Genomic DNA, 23,381 nt, shown 5'->3' on the forward strand with positions numbered 1-23,381 from the left:
GCCATCAGTATGCTGATGACAGCCAACTCTACCTGTTGATGGACTGCCATCCTGGCTCGGCCCCAGACCCACTGATCAGATGTTTGGAAGTTGTGGCTACATGGGAGCTGGTTGAAGTTAAATCCTTTGAAGACAGAAGTCCTTTGGCTGGGTCGGGACGATATGGGATTGGGGGGGGGCAACTCCCATCCCTTGTGGGGTGCAATTAGCGCCAGCGCCTTCCATCAAGAGTTTGGGTGTAATCTTCGATGCCTCCCTTTATATGGAGGCGCAGGTTGCAGCTATAACAAAGGCAGCATTTTCCCATCTCCGTCAAGCTAAATCTCTCTCGCCCTGACCTCACCACTGTGATCCATGTGACTGTCATCTCCAGGCTTGATTATTGTAACTCACTCTACATGGGGCTGCCCTTGAAACTCCAGTGTGTGCAGAATGCCACAGTGAGACTCCTCACGGGGTTCTCGACGCGGGAGCAAATTCATCTGGTGCTATACCAGCTGCACTGGCTCCCAGTGGAGTACAGGATCAGGTTTAAACCTTTAAAGCCCTATATGGCCTAGGACAATTGTACCTATGCCACCGCCTCTTCTGCTAACGGTCTGTTAACAACAACACTTTGAAGATCCCGGGCCCCAGGGAAATTACACTGGCCTTGACTAGAGCCAGGGCTTTTTCAGCCATGGCCCCGGCCTGGTGGAACGCTCTCCCACAAGAGACTAGGGCCCTGTGGGAGTTGACATCTTTTCACAGGGCCTGCAAGATGGAGCTGTTCCGCCAGGCCTTTAGGCAGGATGCAGTTTAACTTAGGTACTTTCCTTTGTATAAAACAAGCCTGAAAGAGGCCCCCAACCCGCTCACAGGTATGATCAGTGGAAACAGTTGGTCCTGGCAAGTATTAACCACTCTCAATTCCAACCTGATTCCACCTGCTCAGATTTTAACTTGTCTGAATTAATTTTAAGGTGTATTTTAATTAATTGATGTCTATTTTTATGCATATTGTGTTGTTTTTATGATGTTAGCCGCTTTGAGCCTGGCTTCGGCAGGGGAGGGAGGGATACAAATAAAATTTTTTATTATTATTATTACTACTACTACTATAATTACAATCTAGTAGTATTATTACTACTGCTTATTGGATCTACCATGCAGCTCCTTGAGACGCAATCTCTCACTGCCTTTACTTCCTTTTAGATGGAAGGACAGTCCTGCCCTGCCAGAAGGGCTGATCTATGAGGGTATCTCGGACAAGCCTCTGGTGTACTCTGGGGCGAGTGCAGCACAAAGCACCACACTGCACACCTTTGACGAACTTCTTGGAATCCAGCATTGTAGGGAAAGCAGTAAGTCTGTTGCTTTGATGAACTGGAGACATACATGCACTGCATGTGGTTTGTGTAGATGGTCTGTGGCAGGGCTGTCCCAAGACATTTTGGCAGCTGAAGTGAACCACAAAATGGTGCACTCCTGCCCCAGGGAAGAAGGAATAAGTGAATATCTAGATTGAGAACAAGAGGAGGGGGATCAAATCAGCCTTACCTGACAGTTGAAGTGGGACTCAAACTCCATCATGGGGTGGGAAGGGACCCACTCTGAAACATGCCTGGCAGGTGCAGAACCCAGAAGACCCCAGAGCACAGCCGCTGCCAGTTCCTTCCTAACTCTAACCCTAACCCTATTCACTGAGAGGCCACTGTAGAGGCGACACAGTAGAGGAGTCGTGGGTGCCCTGGTGTGCACATGCTACACTGTAGCCCACCATGTGCCCGCTCACACTTGATAACATAGCAAGCACATGCCAGGGGGCATGGAGATGTAGAGCGTTTTCCCCACAGCATTTGTGCAGAACCTGGTGATTGCGTGAGGCCCCAGGCACCTGCAGTTGTGGGGGCAAGCCGGTACTGCTGGATGAAGGGCTGCCAAGGAAGCAACGGCTCCAGCCTCCAACACATGGCAGCAGGCAATGCATTCATGATCGGGAACCCTGGTTGCATGGAAACCCACACGTATAGGTGACCAGTCTTCCCTTTTCAATATGCACAGTCAATATGCACCTTATAAGCACCCTTCAGATGCTGTAGACAACTCCCATCATCCCTAGCTCACATAGCCCAATGGTTAGGGGAGTTGAAGTTCCAACTTTGGCTACCAATGTAGGAAAGGATCACAGAAAAGAGAGGAGACAAACACACAGTTTATCCACCTGTGGTCTGAAATGGTATAGTTCACCAGGTATGGTTTTATCATCCTGACCTTTATTTATTACTGAGATGGGGGAAATGTTGAGCCTGCAGACATTGTTGGACTCCCAACTCCCATGAGCCTAAGCAGCATAGCCAATGGGCAGAGATGATGGGAGCTGGAGTCCAGCAACACCCCCATTCCTGCTGCATAACAGTACAATATTTATTTATTAACACACACACTGTTGAACTATTAATCCTACTCACTCATCTTCTCTGTGTCCTTTGCTAGCCACATTTTTGCACAGAATGAGGGAGTACATGCCCCCTCACCATCAGGCCTTCATTGAGGAAATCCAGTCCCTTCCCCCACTGAGGAGTCATGTGCTGTCCTCTGGCAAGGAGAAGCTCTGTTCTGCATATAACATGTGTGTGGCAGCCCTTTCTGACTTGAGGACCTACCACATTGCCATGGTCACCAAGTACATCATTTCAGCAGCTCGCAACGCCAAAGCGAAGCCAATTGAATCCACTTCTCCAAACCCGCCATCTTTCCTGGAAGAGAGAGGGACAGGTGGCTCCGGGATTCTGAGCTTTCTCAAGAGTGTCCGGAACACGACAAAAGAAGCAATTATAACTTTTTAAAAGCTTGCGCTTTTTCTGTGTTGGGGGTTAAGCTAGGATGGCCAATGACGTAGCACTACCCAAAAAAACAAACAACAAAAAAACCAAATTGGCACAAAATGTTTCTGTGCTCATCTATATGTATCGGTGGAAAGGTAGAAATAATTACTATAATTGACAATAATATAAATGGAAACTGGATACATCTCATCACAGCAGCACCAGATTGACCTAGGAGCTTGCTCAATCTGCTCCCTGGCTGCTATCAGTTGAACAAATATAAACTCTCTCCCTCTCCTGCTCCCACCTTTAGGTGGCAGTGCAAGGATTTCCGCTTGTGCAACAGCACTTCCCCCCATTCCCAGCTCCCATGTGCACCCCTGCCCTCTCCAAATCTGCTCGGGGGGGGGGTGTGTGCTAAGGGAACTCTAGAATAAATTCAAGGGGAAGTGAGAAGAGGGGCGAGTTTCCATTGTGCAAGCGAAAGTCATTGCACTGATAGGATGAGTTACTTAGCTCTACACTGGATGCAACTGTTTCTTTTTAAACCAGACATAGACTTGACTTTACCTACTTAAAATAAAGCATAACTTTTTTGGCCCTGGAAGCACATCAGGAAAACTAAGATACTATTATGGGTGCCACAGTTTACCACTTTCTCACACGAGGAGCTGGCAATGCTTAGACCCACCCACCCCGCAAAAAAAGCTAGCAAAATTCCTATGCCCTCCCCCTCCAAAATAGATGCCCCCCAAGCAACCAGAAGAAGCCCTTGCTTTATTTTTCAGGGCTCTGAACAAGCTCCATGTGGTGCTAGGGAGCCCATAAGTGCCAGCAAAAAGTGAATTAACATGTCACTATCCTTCAAAATTCACACTTCTCTATTTCTTGAGATGCAAAATTTTGAGATGCAACTCTCCAAACAAAAATGTGTTTCACAAAGTTGTGAAAATACACGAATGTGTATTCTGAAAATAAAGGTGTTTGTGAAAATAACTTACAGAAATGCATTATATTAGGGGAAATTGCTTGCAGAAATTACCTATATTAGGGGAAATGCTCATTTAAATGCTGACTATTTTAAAGTCAACAAATGAATGAAAACTGCACATTCCTTGCATGATAATTCCATCATCCTGAAAGATTGATAGATGAAACCAGAGGCCATTCTTCTCAATCCTTGGTTTTAAGTGAATTTAATTGCCCAGTAAAGGATTTCTCCCTGCTTTGTTTGACTAATCAAGTCTTCTCATGGAGAGGGCTTTTTGTTTCATATCTGATCTGAACAAGAGGCGAGATGAATTAAAACATTACAGTCTAGATTCCACAGCTAGTATGTGCATGCACCATGTCATGTCATCAATGATAAAGTAGGGGGGGGGCTGACCTGCCCCTCAAATTTTATTCAAGTTGGCAACCCTGGCTACAGCCTTTCCTCCAATACACTTGTTCCCCCCGTTAGAGGTGGGTTTGAGACCCTAAAAATAAAATCTGAACAAAATTGATGAAGCAGCGAGAACAGGTGTCCCAAGTAGGCACACCCAGTTTTGGCAAAGCATAATCTTATAGTGGGGCTAATCTGAAAGCTCTTTTGCAAATGGAAAGCTATTCTTTTCCAGACATTTAAGAAAGGTATTTGATGAATTAATGGTTTACAAGATAAACATACAGAGCTTTAAAAGCATTATTTTTTAAAAAAGTGAACAGCCCATCTTAAGTAAGGGGAAAGGGTAAGGCCAGCAATTGAACCAAACTTTAATTTTCTGGTATTTTTAGCAGTCATTCAAATTACAAAACTAGGATTCTGCAACAACAGCACATGCCACAGCTTTGGAATCCATTGTCGGTTCTTAGAATATAGGAAGCATATCAGAACCATTAGTCCATCTAGATCAAAATTGCCAACACTTACTGGCAGAAGCTTTCCAAGCAAAAATCATTACCAGTCCTACCAAGAGATGCTGGGGATTGAATCTGGGATCTTTTGCTTGCATAAGTAGTGAGCTGCAACACTTCCCCCTCTTTTACATGTGCCTTCAGATCCTCACTATGGTAGGTATCTAAATCCTTCCCCCACTCTTAAAATAAACAACTTATTAATATTGAACAAAACTATTAAACTGGCAGCTTGCTTGCTTTATATATGCCCCCCCCCATTTTGCATGCAAATTTTGCTGCGTTCTTCCCTCCGATGTCACTGCAGCGCCTGGTGACCCCAGCACATGCACTTTTCCACCCACCCACCCCACTAGCAAATTGTCCTTTATTTGCTCTTCTAAATATGGCAACCCTAACCTAAACTTAAGTGGGCTAGGTTATATAGCAGCCATAAAGATGTCCATACTCCCCCAATTCCTGTTCTTGTTTCAGACCTTACCTGTACTTATCCCCCTTTCCCAACTGTCTCACTGGCATCACTTACTTAACAATTTTATTTTTGGAAGGAGAAGCAGAGTGACATGTCAGACTTTATATTGTCCCAAGACCAATGGAGGTCTCAGGGCCCCAGGTCTTAGGCAATTAAAGCAAATGGTGCACACAAGCCTTGCCTTTTCTTAAAACTTCCTGTGCACACACCACAAAAATAAATAAAGAATTTTTACAACTAACTCCAAAGAAGCAATTAAATATACGTGATGTTAATAGGAATATCAGCTTCCTAACAATTATAAATCTATTTAACACTGGGTAATCTCCATAATGTACAATCAGGATCACTTAAAACAACGCTTTGCAGATTAATTTTTAATTCTAACTTTTTCTAGCATGGTGTTTGGAAGAGAGAAAAACAGTGATGTTTGAACTCTAAACAAAATGTTGTTTCTCCTGTTAATACAGTATTTTATTTACATTTTTTTATTTCATAGTTTAATTTTAGGCCATTTAAGAACAAAAGAACTGCTAAGTGCTAAAAGTTCCCACAATACTCTCCAAAACAGTACCATTTCACAGTACCATATACATAAAAAAGGTAAAGGACACCTGACAGTTAAGTCCAGTCACAGACGACTCTGGGGTTGTGGAACTCATCTCGCTTTATAGGCCGAGGGAGCCGGTGTTTGTATGCAGACAGTTTTTCCGGGTCATGTGGCCAACATGACTAAGTCACTTCTGGCGAAACCGGAGCAACTCACGGAAACGCCGTTTACCTTCCCACCAGAGCGGTACCTATTTATCTACTTGCACTTTTTGGCGTGCTTTCGAACTGAGTGGTCTCCATTTTGCATTTGTGTGGCCTCCATCCAATGAGATTTAAATATTACAGAGCATTGTTTTATCCTCACGCAAATTTATCTTACTTGTTAAAAAGCATAATGGCATCCACTTCCATGATAAAAGTTATTACCAGATCCATTGCAGTACTTTCCATCAAGCAATAAGATTATTCCCATTCAAACAACAATAATTTTATGTAAGTTGGAATCTAGATACAAATGTCTGTAAGTTTCTTATCACAATAAATGCAATAGAAATGTGCTTAAAAAATGGGTTGATTTGTTTTGGTTAACTGTTCATATCTGCTGCTTGGTGAATGTGCTTATATGTAACATTGATGCAAATTCATGACTGCGCAGAAGGGGCTTTGGGTTGCATTCAGGAACATTTCCTTGAGCTTGGTATGGTCAAACATCCACAGATGAAGTTTCATAGATACCCATACATACATACATACATACAGGGAACATTGTGTTGACAATGCAATATTGTGAACTGGCCTTTAGAATTTAGAGAAAACACAAAGCTGTTTTCTCTGTGCATGCAAATATCCATGTCAATTTATAATAAAATATCTGTTTTTCTGCAAGTAGTTTCAATATCCCCTCCCTTAGAAGATGTGATTGTTGAGTAAGGAAAGAAGGGAAATCTTTCGACTTCAAACAACATTTGCATATTGTAATGGATTTAGGGGTTGCTCGTGCGTAAGTTGCCGCCACTGCTGGCGAGGTTACCTGGTTAAACCCTTTCTGACTGAACAGCCTCCAGCATCGTGACTGTCTCAGTCGCTGGCAGAATCCGTCAGTGGGCGTTTCTTAAACCTTTTCCAGCATAAAAGTTGTTTGACGCTGTCAGGGGTTCAGGGACAGAGGCACAGGGTAGGCAGGAGATGGAGAGCGATGGGGATGAATCCCAAGACAGCGAGGAAGAGGATGACAATGACTCAAGAGATTCCATGAGTCTTTCCAGCGAATCAGAGGATTCCCAGAAGGGGGCGCCGGTGGTCAAGGCCAGGGGAGCCCCAGGGGGGACGTGTCAGGAGCAGGGGGCCAGCGGGGGATCCCAAAGTGGCAGCTGGGCGTCAGGACCAGCCTCCCCGCCAGAGTGCAGCGAAGGGGGTGGAGGTTTCAGTGTATCAGGGGAAGCGGCTCCGGCAGCAGAGAAAGGAGGGAGGTCGGAGCAAGCCACCCTCCCGGAAGGGGAGGGGAGTAGTGAAGGGAGTAGTGTAGCTGTTAAAAGGAAGGTTAGAGGTTGGGCGCGCGCGCCAAGTTCAAATGTAGAGGCGCGCGGAAGTACAGGGAGCCCGGAGGAGGGGCCAGGTCCCAAAGCCCGCAGGAGGGGGCAAGAGCAGTCTGATTCCGCGTCAGAGGAATCCAGGAGGGGCGAAACCCCAGCGGGCAGAAAGACCCTGCGGAAAAGGAAAGAGAGAAAGAGGTGGAGCAGCGCAAGCCTCTTAAACTGGTGCAGGGGAGGGACGGATTCAGAGGGGACTTCAGCGGTCTAAGCCTAGCAGACGTAAGGCTGCGCGCCTCGGATGTGAAGCAAACAATGAACTGCAATAAACACTTTTGTATATAAGAAGAGTTAGGCGTTGGTCTTTTGTGAGCTGAGACTTGAGGCAGCCTTGACAGTAAGTCCCCTCTCAAACACCGCAAAAAATTTTTTTTTGCAAAGCTCATGAAGTTTGGCAGATATGACTACTGAGGAGCAGATAACGACCCTGCAAAACGCAGTCGCTGAACTCTCCGTTGCAGTACGGGTCTCTCAGAAGACAGTTGCCGAAGCAGAAGCGCGATGCCAGGATCTGCAAGCCAGGTGGGATCAGGCGTGCAAACAGGGGTTCCCGGGGTCCAGATCAGAGGGAATCGGTCTTGGACGGAGGGGGGGCAATTTAGTAGCCCACTTCGATGGGAACCTGAAGCATTATCCCAATTTCAGAGCAGATGTCGTATACGCGCTGCATTTGCTTCGCAAAGACTTCAAAGATGAGGAGGAGAAAGTAGGCTTTATTGTGTCCCATTTGCATGGGGAAGCTAGAACCTGGTTACGCAATTTGTGGCGCGAAGATGGTCTTGCCCGCAGGGACTCTGATGAATTTATCAAAGCCATGGACGCTTGCTTCCAATCTACCGTTGACGTTGATGTGGCGCGCCAGGAGATGCATGGATTGCGGCAGGGCAAGGCTACAGTGCGTCAGTACCATTCTCGCTTTTTTGCATTGCTGAATGTGCTGGGCTGGGAAAAGGACTCCCTGGCAGTGAGAGACTTGTTCTGGGAGGGGCTTCATGGCTCAGTAAAAGATGAGCTGGCTAGGGGAGACAGACCTCAAACCCTAGCAGACGTCGTGCAGAGGGCACTCACGATAGGGGTGCGCCACGAAGAACGCCCTTGGCACAGTGAGGAGGGGCGTCACGTCCGCCCACCAGCTAGAGCGCCTCCTTTTCTTCCCAGGGACCTGGGACGTACAAATCCCTCGCCTATGCTGAAGGGAGGGGAGGAACCAATGGATCTGGGTGGTGCAAAGGCTCAGACAGCTGCCGGAGCCTCAGCGTCCGGAGCAGTCAAGGCGAAGCCTCCTAGAGGGACCAGGAAGTGTTACATCTGTGACAGTGCACAGCACATGGCTAAAGAGTGTCCCCAGAGGCTCCAGAAGCACACTGCAGCCTTAGCAACAGTAACAGGGGAAGCGTTCCAAGGAGAGCAGTTTCAGGGAAACGAGAATGCCTGGCTGGAAGCAGAGATGCTGGGGCTCCGCCAGGCAAGTCAGTGAAGCAGTCCCCAGCGCTTTTGCAGCCTACAGACCCCTTACCACCCAAGCCAGTGGTGCAGCTCACTGCTACTCTCCAGCTACCTAATGGACTCACCCTGGAAGTCCCCATTACGATTGACTCAGGGAGCAACGCAGACTTCGTGGGGATGCAGTTCATCAAGCAGCATCGCATAGCGCTACTACCAGCCACGCTGCCTCTGAACGTCGTCACGGTAGATGGCAGGAAGTTGCTGGGTGGGCAAGTGGTACAACAGACGCCGCCCATGCTGCTGAAAAATGGGAATCATCGCGAGGTCATCAGTTTCAATGTCACCCAACTGTCAGACACGCCTATAGTGTTAGGCATGAGTTGGCTGGATAGACACAGCCCATCATTAGCGTGGTACCAGCGGCAGCTCACCTTTGGCTCGTCCTACTGCGCACAACATTGCATCCAGACCGGCCAGGAGGAGGAGGGCCAGGAGGAAGGGCAACAGTTGCATCTAGGCATGGTGCAGGCAGTGCCCCACAAGTACAAGGGGTTTTTGGAGGTCTTCTGCGAAAAAGAAGCTGACCAATTACCACCCCACCGGCCCTATGACTGTGCAATTGACCTCTTACCAGGGGCGACGCTACCGACTGCGAAGCTGTATTCCATGTCTGAAGATGAGATGCAGGAACTCAGGGAGTTCATAGATCACAATTTGAAGCGGGGATTCATCCGAGAATCCAAGGCAGTGGGGGGCAGTCCTGTGTTTTTCGTGAAGAAGAAGGACACGCCCCAAAAAAGGCTCATTGTGGACTATAGGGCCATCAACTCGATGACAAAGCCCAAGGCCTCCCCCATGCCCAAGATTGACGACCTGCTCGCGACGGTGAGGAAGGGGAGGATCTTCACCAAGTTGGATCTACGCGGAGCATACAATCCAATACGCATGAGGGAAGGTGACGAGTGGAAGACGGCCATGTTCACGCCGCTGGGCACCTATGAATACAGAGTTATGCCGTTTGGTCTCCAAAATGGCTCCCACTGTTTCCAAGCATTCATGCACCACGTGCTAGCAGGACTCCTCTACAAGAAGTGCGTATGCTTCCTCGACGACATTCTGATCTTCTCAGAATCGCAGGAGACTCACGAGAGAGACGTAAAGGAGGTCCTGCAGAGGCTACGGGAGCACAGACTCTACGCCAAACTGGAGAAGTGCCAGTTCGACGTGACGGAGGTGGATTTCCTGGGCTACCGGCTGTCCGACAAGGGACTAGCCATGGACAGCGCCAAGGTCCGCGCGGTGTTGGACTAGAATAGCCCGCGCAATCGGAAGGAGGTCCAGAGGTTCGTCGGCTTCGCCAACTTTTACCGCAAGTTCATCAGGGGTTTCGCGAAAGAGACGGCAGCTATCACGGACACCCTCAGTTCCAAGAAGAAAAAGTTCACCTGGACGGACCAGGCGGAGCAGTCCTTCAGGAGACTTAAAAGTCTCTTCGCGTCCGAAGACCAGCTGCTACACGTGAATCCCGGCAGGCCCATGCGGGTTGAGACTGACGCATCTGACAGAGCAGTGGGGGCCGTCCTCTTGCAGGAAGATCCGCAAGGGAACTGGAGGCCCTGCGCTTTCTATTCCCGGAAGCTCAGCAAGTCGGAACAGAACTACACCATCTGGGACAGGGAGTTGTTGGCCATCCACGCGGCTTTCAAGGCGTGGCGGCACTTCCTCATCGGAGCCAAGCACACCGTGCAAGTCCGCACGGACCACAAGAACCTAGAGTATTGGCGCACGGCGAAGCTCCAGAGCCAGAGGCACATGAGATGGGCGGAGTTCTTTGCGGATTTCGATTTCCGGATAGAGTATATCCCGGGAGACAACAACGTCATAGCGGATGCGCTCTCCAGGAAACCGCAGTATCTCGAGGAAGCGGCACCAGTGGCAGCCAGGCACATTTTCGCACCGCAAGCGTGGGCGTGCGCTTCCGCCGCCGTGGACCTGGACGCGGTACGACGCGCGCTACAGACGGATCCGTTCGCACAATCCAAGATGGAGGAGGTGCGACGAGGGACAGCAAAGGACGGCGAATTCCAGATACGCGACGGCCTGCTGACCCGCAAAGGTGCTCTCTACGTGCCGGGAGACGATCTCCGCGCGAAGGTTTTACAGCAGTTACACGACGCACCCAGCGCGGGTCACTTCGGCAAAGAAAAGACGGCGGACTTAGTAGCCAGAGACTTTTGGTGGCCCCAGATGCAGGGAGAGGTCGCGGATTACGTCGCCAGGTGTGACACTTGTCAGAGGTCCAAGCCAGTGCACAAGAAGCCAGCGGGATTGCTGGAACCGCTGGAGACGCCACTACAGCCGTGGGAAAGGGTGGCGCTGGACTTTGTTACTGATCTGCCCAGTTCGCGGGGCAAGACGGCGGTGCTTGTGGTTGTAGACCTGTTCACCAAGATGGCGCACTTCATTCCTTGCGCGAAGGTGGCAACAGCGGAACAGACCGCCAAGCTGTTCATAGACCACGTGTTCCGGGTGCACGGCTTACCGCGGTCCATCTTGTCCGACCGGGGTCGCCAATTCATTTCCAGTTTCTGGCAGAAGCTCCTGGGCATCCTGAATGTCAAGATCAACTTAGCGTCGGCGAGACACCCGCAAACCAACGGCCAAGCGGAGAGGGTCAACGCCATCATGCAGCAGTACCTGCGATGTTACGCCAATCAAAAGCCTGCAACTTGGGTGGACTACTTACCGATGGCCGAGTTTGCCTACAACAACACGAAGCACGCGTCAACGGGGGTGACACCGTTCTTCGCCAACAATGGGCGACATCCCAGAACTTTCCCGGCGTTGGAGACAACGACGCAGGGGGAGTCGCAGGGAGCTGAGCATTTAGCAGCAGAATTGCAGGAGGTCCACGAGGAGCTACGACGGCACTTGGAACTAGCTAAACACGCCTACAAAGTGCAGGCAGACAGGCACAGGAGGGCAGGAGAAGACATCCAGGTGGGGGACTGGGTATGGTTAGCAGCCCAGGCGGTGCCGGCCAGGTCGTTAGCTAAGAAGAAGCTAGGACACAAACAGCTAGGGCCATACCAAGTTGAGGGCAGGATCAATCCCGTAGCTTTTCGGTTGACCCTCCCAGAAGATTCCCGAATGCACCCGGTCTTTCATAGGTCGGTGCTTACACCCTACAAGGCCCCACACAGATTTCAGGAGCCAGGGACGGCACCAGACCCACGTAGAAAGTCACCAGGGGGGGGAAGTCACCGAGGACCCCGACACTCAACGAGGTCACGGAAATTCTGGACTCGAGATGGGGGGAGGAGGGAGTAGAATACCTCCTCACCAGGGAAGGTACCCCGGCCAGCGCCAACAGTTGGGTGCCAGATTATGCTCTGGAGGAACCTCTTCTTAAAGACGAGTTCCATGCACTCTTCCCACACAGGCCCATGCCAGCGGAGTATTTTGACGACTGGCTTTTTACGCCCACGCTTTCCGACAGCACCTTCCGGGGGTTCTCCTCCGCAGAGGAGACCACGCCAGAATCGAGCCCTCCAAGGGGATCGTGCTCGGGGGTGGACACGGACCGCTCTTACTGGTGGGACAATCAATCAGAAGAGGAGTGGCGCAGGGGGTGGCTAAGGGGGCCTTGGCAAGCAGCATCGCCTGAAGTAACAGGGGGAGGGAAGGGTTTGGATGTGTTGGGGGAGGACCCCGGTTTCAAGCACTCATACACTGAACTGGAAGCAGAGGAGATCGACGTCGACGAACTGTATCCAGCATCTACCCCCGCTACAACGGAGCTCCCGGAACCTGCGCCCGAGCAGCGGGAGGGGGGAAGGGGGGGCTTCGAGGGGGGGATGGATGTCAGGGGTTCAGGGACAGAGGCACAGGGTAGGCAGGAGATGGAGAGCGATGGGGATGAGTCCCAGGACAGCGAGGAAGAGGATGACAATGACTCAAGAGATTCCATGAGTCTTTCCAGCGAATCAGAGGATTCCCAGAAGGGGGCGCCGGTGGTCAAGGCCAGGGGAGCCCCAGGGGGGACGTGTCAGGAGCAGGGGGCCAGCGGGGGATCCCAAAGTGGCAGCTGGGCGTCAGGACCAGCCTCCCCGCCAGAGTGCACCGGAGGGGTTGGAGGTTTCAGTGTATCAGGGGAAGCAGCGCCGGCAGCAGAGAAGGGAGGGAGGTCGGAGCAAGCCACCCTCCCGGAAGGGGAGGGGAGTAGTGAAGGGAATAGTGTAGCTGTTAAAAGGAAGGTTAGAGGTTGGGCGCGCGCGCCAAGTTCAAATGTAGAGGCGCGCGGAAGTACAGGGAGCCCGGAGGAGGGGCCAGGTCCCAAAGCCCGCAGGGGGGGCAAGAGCAGTCTGGGGATTCCGCGTCAGAGGAATCCAGGAGGGGCGAAACCCCAGCGGGCAGGAAGACCCTGCGGAAAAGGAAAGAGAGGAAGAGGTGGAGCAGCGCAAGCCTCTTAAACTGGTGCAGGGGAGGGACTGATTCAGAGGGGACTTCAGCGGTCTAAGCGTAACAGACGTAGGGCTGCGCGCCTCGGATGTGAAGCAAACAATGAACTGCAATAAACACTTTTGTATATAAGAAGAGATAGGCGTTGGTCTTTTGTGAGCTGAGACTTGAGGCAGCCTTGACAGACGCCAAGTCTCCTCCTACTCTCCCTGCGCGGAAGTCTTCTGTGCAGGGAGGGTGTGGGCAGCGGAGTACCCGTACTCTCTCCACTGGTCTCTGGCGAGGAGTCTTGGAGCCTCCTCTCCGATTCCCCCATCTGCCCCCCTTCTCTACTGGTGTTACGCTGATTTCCTTCCCCAGCAGACGGGCTCCCTCTCTCCCTACTGGGACCCTCTCCGCCATCCCTTTGGAGCCTTCCCTCCACTTCCAGCTCCGATGGCAGTTCCCTGACATCCACCTCCCCCCCAGGACCCCCTCCGCCCTGGCCCGACCTTCAGATCCAACCTCGTCCCTTTCCTCGGCCAACGATGTGGGGAAGCCCCTGAAGGAGCTGTCGCTATCCTCTGAGGATTCAAAACCCGCTCCCCACCCGCTCCGATATATTCCCGCGGGGTGGGCCTCCCAGTCTGATTCTTCTCTCTCTGACACTTCCCCTCCCTCCTCTTCGGAGGCCGGAAAACCCACAAAGTCCTCTTCGTCGTCTGTGGTTCCAAATTCTTCCTCCCAGAATCTCGCTAGTGGTTTCGGTTTATCTGGGAACAGGCTGTGGAATTCTTCCACTAGATACCCGTCATTGATCGCCTCAGCGGGGACCCACGTGTTTTCTGACTCGTGTTCTCCCTCCCAAGCCACCAAGTACTCCACCTGGCGCCCTCGCCACCTTGAATCGAGTATTTCTGTGGCTTGGTTGTGGTGTTCCCTCTCTTCTACCCGCGGGTGGGTGGTGACTCCTCCCTCCCGCCCCGAAAATTCCCGCCCCTCCCTGTACGGTGAGAGTAGGGACCTATGGAACACCGGATGTATCTTCATGCTGTCAGGCAACTTGAGCTTGAATGCTACAGGGTTCACCTGCTGTGTTACCTCAAAAGGTCCCAGCCGCCTTGGCTGCAACTTCTTGCACCCTCCCTTTAGGGGTAACCCTTGGGTTGACAACCACACTTGGTCTCCCACCCGTATGGCCTCCCCCTCCCGACGGTGCTTGTCTGCCTGCCTCTTGTAAACTTCCTTGGCCCGCTCCAAGTTCATCTTGAGTTGCTGGTGCAAGGCCTCCATTTCTTCCACAAACTGCTCTGCCGCAAGTACACTCCATCCTTCCTCCCCCCTCCCCGGGAAGGCCCTGGGGTGACACCCATAATTGGCCAGGAACGGGCTCATTCCCGTAGACACATGTTCAGCGTTATTGTACGCAAATTCAGCCAGCGCTAGTTTCTCTACCCAATCGTTCTGTCTCTTGCTGATGTAGCAGCGTAGGTATTGCTGGAGTATACCGTTCGCTCTTTCTGCTTGCCTGTTGGTTTCCGGGTGGCGCGCTGTCGAGAAGCCCACCTCAACCTGCAACAAGCTCATGAGCTTCCTCCAGAACCGGGAAGTAAATTGTTTCCCGCGATCTGAGATGACCCTCGAGGGAGCTCCATGCAGCCTGAAGATGTGATCCACAAACAACCTGGCTGCCTCCTCTGTCGTCACTGCATGTGAGCAAGCTATGAAATGGCACATCTTCATCAGGAGATCGACTACTACCATGACTGCTGTCTTCCCCCTTGACTTGGGCAAATCTGTCATAAAATCAATGGACACCACCTCCCAGGGTCTTCCCGGCGTGGGTAAGGGTTCCAGTAACCCTGCGGGTGCAGCCCTCTCCCCCTTTGCCCTTTGGCAGCGGTCACACCCCCATGGCCCACACATGCTACACTTCTGGGTGGGGACAAAACCAGAGTTACTGTAGTTGGCTTCATCCATGGGCGTAGCCAGGATTTTTGTTAGTGGGGGCAGGCCTTTTGTTAGGGGATCAGAACCTCAGTTAGCTATGTATTTTTATATATTTTTATTTATTTGGCCCCCCTTGGCCACATCCATGGCTCCATCTATCATAACATTTTGGAAATGCCCTGACCCAGCCTGTTTAGACTGGAAATTTGCCTCAGTTTTTTATTCTCTAAGGAAGGTTCTGTAAAGTGCAGGATAATGTAGTAGCTCACAGCATGGCAGGATGATCCCAAGAAGCTCAGTTAGTTGGGGACATGGGCATAGCCAGGGAGTGAAGCGGCCACCCCTAAATCAAGTAAATAAATAAAAATACAGAGAGTCTGATAGTAACTGTCTTTCAGGGCAGTTTGTCTAGGAACAAAAGCAAGTGTTGCTATGAACACTGACTAGTCACTAGAATAATAAGATGAAAGCTGGAGGTGGGGTTCGGGGTGGGGTTAGTCTTTCTTTAAACAAACATGTAAGTATGGATGCCAAGAAGAAGAAGAAGTAAGACAAGCGTTTCTGTGGGGGAGGGAGTTTATTGACTGCTCAGATATAAGACTCACAACATCATTTTATAACCAAAGAAAGTGCCTTTATGTGACCATTAAAACAAATCAACTGGAATTACCGTATTTTTCGCTCTATAAGACGCACCAGACCACAAGATGCACCGACTGCATAATCAAAAAGGCCAGTAAGTTACTGTGAGACAAACAGAGGAAGCTGTGTTCCTTTTCAAATCTGTCTGTCAACAGTCACACACACCAAGCAAAAGCCACCCATAACAGACGTTTTCCTTGATAAATGGGAGAACTGTCTGATAATCAACAACCATATAATTTTATCCAGAAGTATTAGTTTGATCTGACGGAAACTGCACATTTCCCAAGAAGCACTGAAAGAATGCTTCATTTAACTACAAACCCCCAAAACTGGGATCCCATCAAAACTGATGTTTGGCAAAAGTTTTGCAGCAAAACCCTCACATTTTGTAACACCCCATAAACAAGTAATTGATACATCAAACCGGGGTTCATAATTAATATCCAAAACCCAACATTGTCCGATTCACTCCAAACTGGTGCCAAAGTCTGGCAAAAGTTTTGTAGCATTTTGCCAGACATTGTAGCATTTTTGTAGCATTTTGCCCGACAAACCAAGTAAGTGACAGGGGTCATAAGGTCACCCCCAAAACCCAACATCGCTTGATTCACTCCAAATCAAGGCCAAAGTCTGGCAAAATGTTTGCAGTAAAAACCGCATGTTTTGCAGTGCCCCCCAAACGGAGTGGTTCCTAGCACATCAGGAGGAAGAGTCAAGACAACCAAAAGTGGATAAATAGGTTGTATTTATTAAATATAACAACTTGAGGATCGGCAAAACTAGTCAGATTCGACCAATGTAACCAAATCAAATTAAGTCTGGGCAGGTGTGCTTGTTCACCTCCACCCACAAACACACAAGTGCTCAAACAGAGCTCTTTGCAGATCCTTAAGAATCATGTCACAACCCAAATCAGAAAGATGCATACCACCAGGTCTATACAACTGTGGGGCACAGAACATAATTCTGCCATGAGGGATATAAGCACCCACATTTTCAGACACAAACGTCATTGTAGAATGATTAGCTTTATGTCTTGCCCATCCACCTTCTTAGGAAGGCTGCCCCCACTCCATAAGCACCTCTACAACATTCCAAACCAAACTATGATAAGCTCAGGGATGAGGAAGCACAGCTGATGGAGATATTTAGTGATCTCAACTGAATTTACCTCACCAGATTGTTATCCCCAAGATGGATGAGCAGAATATCAGGGTTAGGGTTAGGGCAGGGGATAGGTGGATGTTCAGGGTTAGGGTTAGTGCCTGGGGTTTTTTTCATGCTTTTTAAGCTTCTAATGATAGTGCTTCATTTTTATGAGACTGGATAATTCCAAAAAGTAAGCAAACTACCTGAAACGTAGCAAAACTAAGAGAAATGTGAAAACCAAAAGTGAGATACCAGAAACCCAACAAGGAAGGAATTCATGAAAAAGGAAAATCGCCAGACAGAGACTTCAATCAAATCATTACCAAATTCACCAGAATCCCAAAACCAATTGAAAAGAAGCAGAAATGTGAGAAGCAGAAGAAATACCACCAGAAACCCCCAACAAGAGGGAAAAAGTAAATTGCGCAGAAACCCCAAAGCCAGTTAAACCTTAGTTTTGCATGGTGTGGGGGTGATTTTGCTTTTCCCTGAGATGTTTACTGCCTGGGTTTCTTGTGGTTCTATTCAATTGGTTTTCTCATCTTTGGTGGATGTGGTTTGTTTCTGTTGTTTCTGGTTTGTTTTTGGGATTATGTTGAATTTTTTCTGTGGTTTTCGTTTCATAGATTCTTTTATATAAATTACGATTGTGAAATAGAGTCTTGTATGTATTTTCATGCTCTTTATTGCCCCCCCCCCAACCTCAGGCTTTTATATACATTATTTACACAATGAGTCCCGTCTGACTGGCTAACTCTTGGAGCCTGATTGGCCTGCAGGAAAAGACCAATCAGTTGTTGCATTCTAGGATCCAAGGTTAGTACATAACAGATTGGGTGCTGGATTTATGGTGAGTTTGCTTCATTTCTAGGTTTTTTGGGTTTTGCACCTTTGAGAATATTAATTTGTATGAGATCTGATAATCCCAAGAATAAAAGGAAAACCACCAGAAATGAAGCAAAACCCCCAGATATGTCTAATGACCATTCCAACAATGAAGTCAAGCACTAAAAAGACAAAAACCTACTGAAAAGAAGCAGAACCACCATGTAAAAGCAACATCAATGGAAACTGACAAAGAAGCCAACCAATCCCAAACAATGCAGATTCACCAGAAATCCCCAAAGCATTCAAAAGTATTACCACCAGAATGCAAAAACAAGAAAACTTCTCAAAAGAAGCAATAAAGCAAAAGTCCAAAAAACAAGCTAAACCAATGGAAAAGAAATGAAGCCAGCTGCAAACGAAGCACATTCACCAGAAACCCAAGACTAAGTGAAAACTAGTATGCTATGTTGGTTAATTTCTGTTGCTTGAAGTGCTTTTGGACTCCCATAAATTGCATGCTTGTTGAGTTTCTGGTTTTGCTTTTTAAAAACTGGTTTCCAGTTTCTTGTGGCATTGCTTTGTAATTGGTGGCTTTACTGCTTCTTTTTTGTTTTCTGCTGATTTGTTTAATTTGGGGTGGTTTTGCTTGTTTTTTGCATTTTTTTTGTTTGTTTTTTGCATTGTTTTGCTTCTTTTACTTTGAATGGTTCTGCAGTTTTGAGTGAGATTGTTTCTTGGTTTTCATGTCTCCTGGTTTTGCCTCATTTTGGGAATATTTCTTGGTTTTTGTGCTTCTGGTGGTATTTCTTCAATTTTATGACATAACCAAGCCAATACGCCCGAAACACAGAAACAAATCATAAAGAAGCAGAGCTACCAGAAATCCAAAGCAAATTAATCAGAAATCCAAACAACCTATGAAGATGATGCAATACCAAAAGAAACACAAAAGCCAATTTAAAAACTGCTAAATGAAGCAACACCACAAGAAACAAAGAAAGCCTCATGACCTACGAAATGAAGCAATAACAGAAAACACCACAAAAAGAAGCAAAGCGTTTAGGATTAGGTTTGGGTAAAGGTTAGGGTTACAGTGAGAGTTGGGTTTGAGTTGGATTAGGATTAGGAGTTAGAGTTAGAGTTGGGGTTGAGTTACGGTAAGAGAAGAACAGCAGCAGGAGAAATATAATTTTATTACTTAGGGTTATCATTAAATTAGGCTTAGGTTTAGACTGAGGCTTAGGTTTGGGTTAAGGTGAGGGTTAGAGTGAGGATTAGGTTTGAGTTAGGGTGAGCATTAGGGTTAAGGTTTGGTATTGGGTTGGATTTGAGTTAGGCTAAGAGAAGAACAGCAGCAGGAGCAATATAATTTTATTTATACTCCACCCAAGTCACTTGTGGCCGCTTTCAATAAAAGGTAAAAACATGAGCGCACTCTAAGTGAATGCTCATGAATGTAGAAACTCTTACTTCCCATAGAATTCCCAAAGAAGACCTGGGAATTGTAGCTCTGAGCTTCTTTGCAGAGGGTTGGACTAGATGACCCTTGGGTTCCCCTTCCATCTCTACTAGGATGCTCCCTGTCTCACTCTCACTCACACACTCCTCCTCTCCTTTTCATGGCTGTTTCACCTTTTTCTGCACTCCTAGCTCGGAAGGGCAGAAGAGGCTGTGCTGCCGCCATGTTGGGCGAGGGCAGGGGTACCGGAAGGAGGTGCCACCGGAGGAGAGGCAAGAGGACAGGAAGAGGAGGGGAAAGGGCGGAAGAGGCGCTGCGACGTTGGGCCAGCAGAGACGTGCCGAGCCAGGCCGGCCCTCTCTCTTTCTCCAGCCCACTCTCTCTCGACCCCGCTCTCCCAGATGCAGCCCTGCCCCTCGCCTCGTCCTCACCTGCCTTTCTCCCCCAGTGGCCTTCCTCTCGTGCCCCTTGGCGGAGGGATGGTGCGGGTGGGCCGCGGAAGTTTATATACAAGAATATACATACCTAGATATAGGTGTCCGTTTGTAAATATATAAAAATAAAATGGATATATGTATATGTGTGTGTATATATGCAGTGCTTCTTTTCTAAAAAAAATGATTGGGGGTACTCTCATTTTGACTCAAGAAAATCACCATTTTATAGTTCAAACCGGGGAAAATAAATACAGTAAATGGACAAAAGTACATTCACAAAATGTTTTAGGAGTATGCATTCCCCTGCGTCCCCCCCCCCCAGAAAAAAAGCACTGTATATGTTCTGCCAAGGGCAAGGTTATTTCTGGATCTGGAGCCAAAAAGCACGCCAGTGGATGAAGAATAAGCAATGCTTTATTTGCATAAGGTTAACAGATAGCAGCAGGCGTACAAAACACAAATTATAGCATACCAGAGAGGAGTCGCACACAATCTCCCCTTCAGCTGTCTGGAGCTCCAGGTAGAGCAGCGAGAGAGACCCCCGGCCGACAGTCTCACAGCATCTGGTACCTCAAAACTCACTGAGCCCCTTCAGCCTACAGCTTTTATAGACAACTTTGATTTGATTGATTGCACCTGGTTAGCAGGCATCACTCATGATCAGCCCGGGACAACGGGTGCAACTAATGCTGAGCAGCTGAGAGTCTCCAACCCAATTCACTGCAACTGGGTATCCTCCCCACTAGCCAATCAGCACTTAGAACACAGGGGACCCAGAAAACTGCTGACACAGGTGTGTGAAAAACAAATTATACTATCATGTTTTAGCAAACCTTAAACCGCGGATGTAAAAGCGAAAGAGACATGCCATCTAACTCCTTGGATTTACAATGGTCTTCCTTGTTTCCCCTACAGTGTGTGTGTGCGTGCGTGTGTGTGTGTGCATGTGTGTGTGTATATATATTATATATCTATAAAATTGATACGTGTGTGTGCGCGCACGCGCACGCATATACAGTCAAACCTCAGTTCCCAGACGGCTCCGTTTTGGAATGTTTCGGCTCCAGAATGCTGAAAACCTGGAAGTAAATGCTCCAGTTTTTGGAAGTCAAACGTCCAACGCAGCTTCTGCTTGAGTGCAAGAAGCTCTTGCAGCCAATGGAAGCCATGCTTTGGTTGTCTAATGTTTTGGAAGCCAAACAGGCTTCCGGAATGGATTATGTTCGACAACCAAGGTTTGACTCTGTGTGTGTGTGTGTGTGTGTGTGTGTGTGTGTGTGTGTGTACATAAAATGGATATGTGGATATATGTATGTGTATCTATCTACATATATGCATTTATATATGTATATAAATAAAATGGATGTATGGAAATGTATATGTGTGTGTGTGTGTGTGTGTGTGTGTGTGTGTCCATAGATAGATAGATAATTTATATAGATCAACCATCTTGGGGTGAAGGGCGCTCTATATACAATGTATAGAGTGTCACAAAAAGCCATTTGGAAAGCTCTGGTGTAAAAAAAGATATATATAATATGATATACTGTATGTTCTACGGTGATGCCTCCTGCAGTCCACAAAATGAATAAATATTACCCTTGGGATGGCATCTTGCTGGCCGTGCCTCAGCACAGGCTACTTCATCTATGCTGCCGGCACCCACTCAGGTTGAGCTGAGCTGGTCAGCCCCACCCTGGCAGCAAATGGGTCCTGTCACGTGAGTCCCCTTGTTGGGTGGGCAGGCAGGGAACACACACGTGTGTGTGTTTCATGAAGGGGAAACAACCCATTATTACCATCGTCATTTACTATTTACGGAAATATTGGGGCAGATTATTATCATCATTTACCATTTATTATTTACAGAAATATGGGAGCCACCACCAGTCTGTTGTCTCACCCATCTTTCAGCACTGATATTTCCTCCCTCTGACCCGGATTTGGCTTTCATCGGGTGGCCAATATGATGAGAATTATTGAATATTAATAATATTGGCCGACCCTATAATAGGCCTGTGCTCCGTGCTGCCAAGCGGGTTGGACCCTTGGCTCTAGCGCTACGTTTCCCTTCCAGCTGCATGGGTTGGACGCCAACTGTCTGAACATCTAGTCCCAGACAGAGAAGAAGAGGGAGCTGATCCGCAGCCATGCCAGCAACTTCTGGTTCCCCGAGGAGGCCACTTTCAACGGGACCAAGGACTTCCAGGTGCCTTTATGTTCCTGTCCCAATCCATATAAAGGCAGAGGAGTGCTGCTGCTGCCAGGAATTTGACAGCCATGGTGGTGGGTTTTGCCCTGCCCTAACTTCAGGGTTCAACATTCGCCAGGTGCATTTTGCCACAGGTGTGGGGCCAACTGCAACTGCATGGAGATCTCTGGGTGCCAGGTTGGCAATGGATATGTCCGTCTGGCTGGACCCTCCAACTTCATTAAAATAGGAGAGCTTATTTCAAAAAACGTAGAATGATAGAGTTGGACGGGAGCATGGCGGTCATTAGTCCAACCCCCTGCAAGGCATGAATCTCAGTTCAAACATCCAGGACAGACAGCCATCAAAACCCTGCTTCAAAACCTTCAAGGAAGGAGAAGCTTCCTATTGCCTTGGTCTCCCCCTGTTTTCTCCAAGGAGCCCATGGTTCGCCCCGCCCATTGTTCCCTGCAACAACCCTGTGAGGTAGGTTCAGAGGATAACACAGGTTGAAAGGATCCTTTGGTGATGGGTTTATATATATATATATATATATATATATTCGTTTTAAACACATTTATATTGTCATACATTTTACAAATTTCCAACTCTTATACAATCTTTTGGACTTCCGTCAGCTCCTCTGATGATCTCCCATCTTTAAGATTTCTCCTGCATTTCTTAAATTTATATTACCTTTAACCTCATAACCGATATCATCCCTTTCATTCAATAAGGCAATAATTCAAATTATTACCCTTACAAAACTTCCTGCAAACCTACAAATGTAATCGAGTCATCACAATTATTTTTCATATAGTCCGTAAATTTACACCAATCTTTTGTGAATCTCTGGTCCCGCCAGTTTCGGATTCTTCCCGTTAATTTGTCCAGTTCTGCATAGTCCATCAGTTTCATCCTCCACTCTTCTTTCGCCGGTAATTCTTCTTGCTTCCATTTTTGTGCCAATAAAATTCGTGCTGCCGTCATTGCATACAAAAACAACTTACAATCACTTCTATTTATATCAGTTCCTACAATGCCTAATAAAAATGCTTCTGGTTTTTTGATAAATGTATATTTCAACATTTTCTTCATTTCATTATATATCATTTCCCAGAAGTTTTTAACCTTTTTACATTCCCACCACATATGGTAAAATGTTCCTTCTTTTTCTGTGCATTTCCAACATTTATTGCTTACCTTATACATTTTTGCAAGTTTAACGGGTGTAATATACCATCTATAAAACATTTTCATCACATTTTCTTTTAAGGCATTGCATGCAGTGAATTTTAAACCTTCTTTCCATAATTTCCCCCAATCATTCAGTTGTATACTGTACCCAAAGTTTTTAGCCCAATTAATCATAACCGACTTTACCTCTTCATCCTTTAAATGCCATTCCAGCAGTAATTTATATATTTTCGATAAAATTTTACATTTATTACTTAATACCTTTGGTGATGGATTTCTATCTGCCTTGCTCCCTCCTTCGAGATTGTCCTTCAGGAAGGATC

General features: G+C 47.8%; 1 protein-coding gene across 5 annotated transcripts in view; it reads left to right on the forward strand.

Moving 5' to 3' along the window:
• LOC308463808 (indoleamine 2,3-dioxygenase 2-like) overlaps positions 1–6,009 on the forward strand; it is a 59,399-nt gene extending 53,390 nt beyond the window's left edge. For all 5 annotated transcript variants that reach the window (XM_080982558.1, XM_080982561.1, XM_080982559.1 and 2 more), the window contains 2 exons: positions 1,195–1,343; positions 2,476–6,009. In XM_080982558.1, coding sequence (XP_080838684.1) covers positions 1,195–1,343; positions 2,476–2,828 — 502 coding nt within the window. In that variant the 3' untranslated portion in view covers positions 2,829–6,009. The remainder of the gene's footprint in view (positions 1–1,194; positions 1,344–2,475) is intronic.
• Positions 6,010–23,381: the final 17,372 nt, after the last annotated feature.

The sequence above is a fragment of the Podarcis pityusensis genome, assembly GCF_964106645.2.
Source record: "Podarcis pityusensis genome assembly, chromosome: 15".
In the NCBI taxonomy this organism is placed as follows: Eukaryota; Metazoa; Chordata; class Lepidosauria; order Squamata; family Lacertidae; genus Podarcis; species Podarcis pityusensis.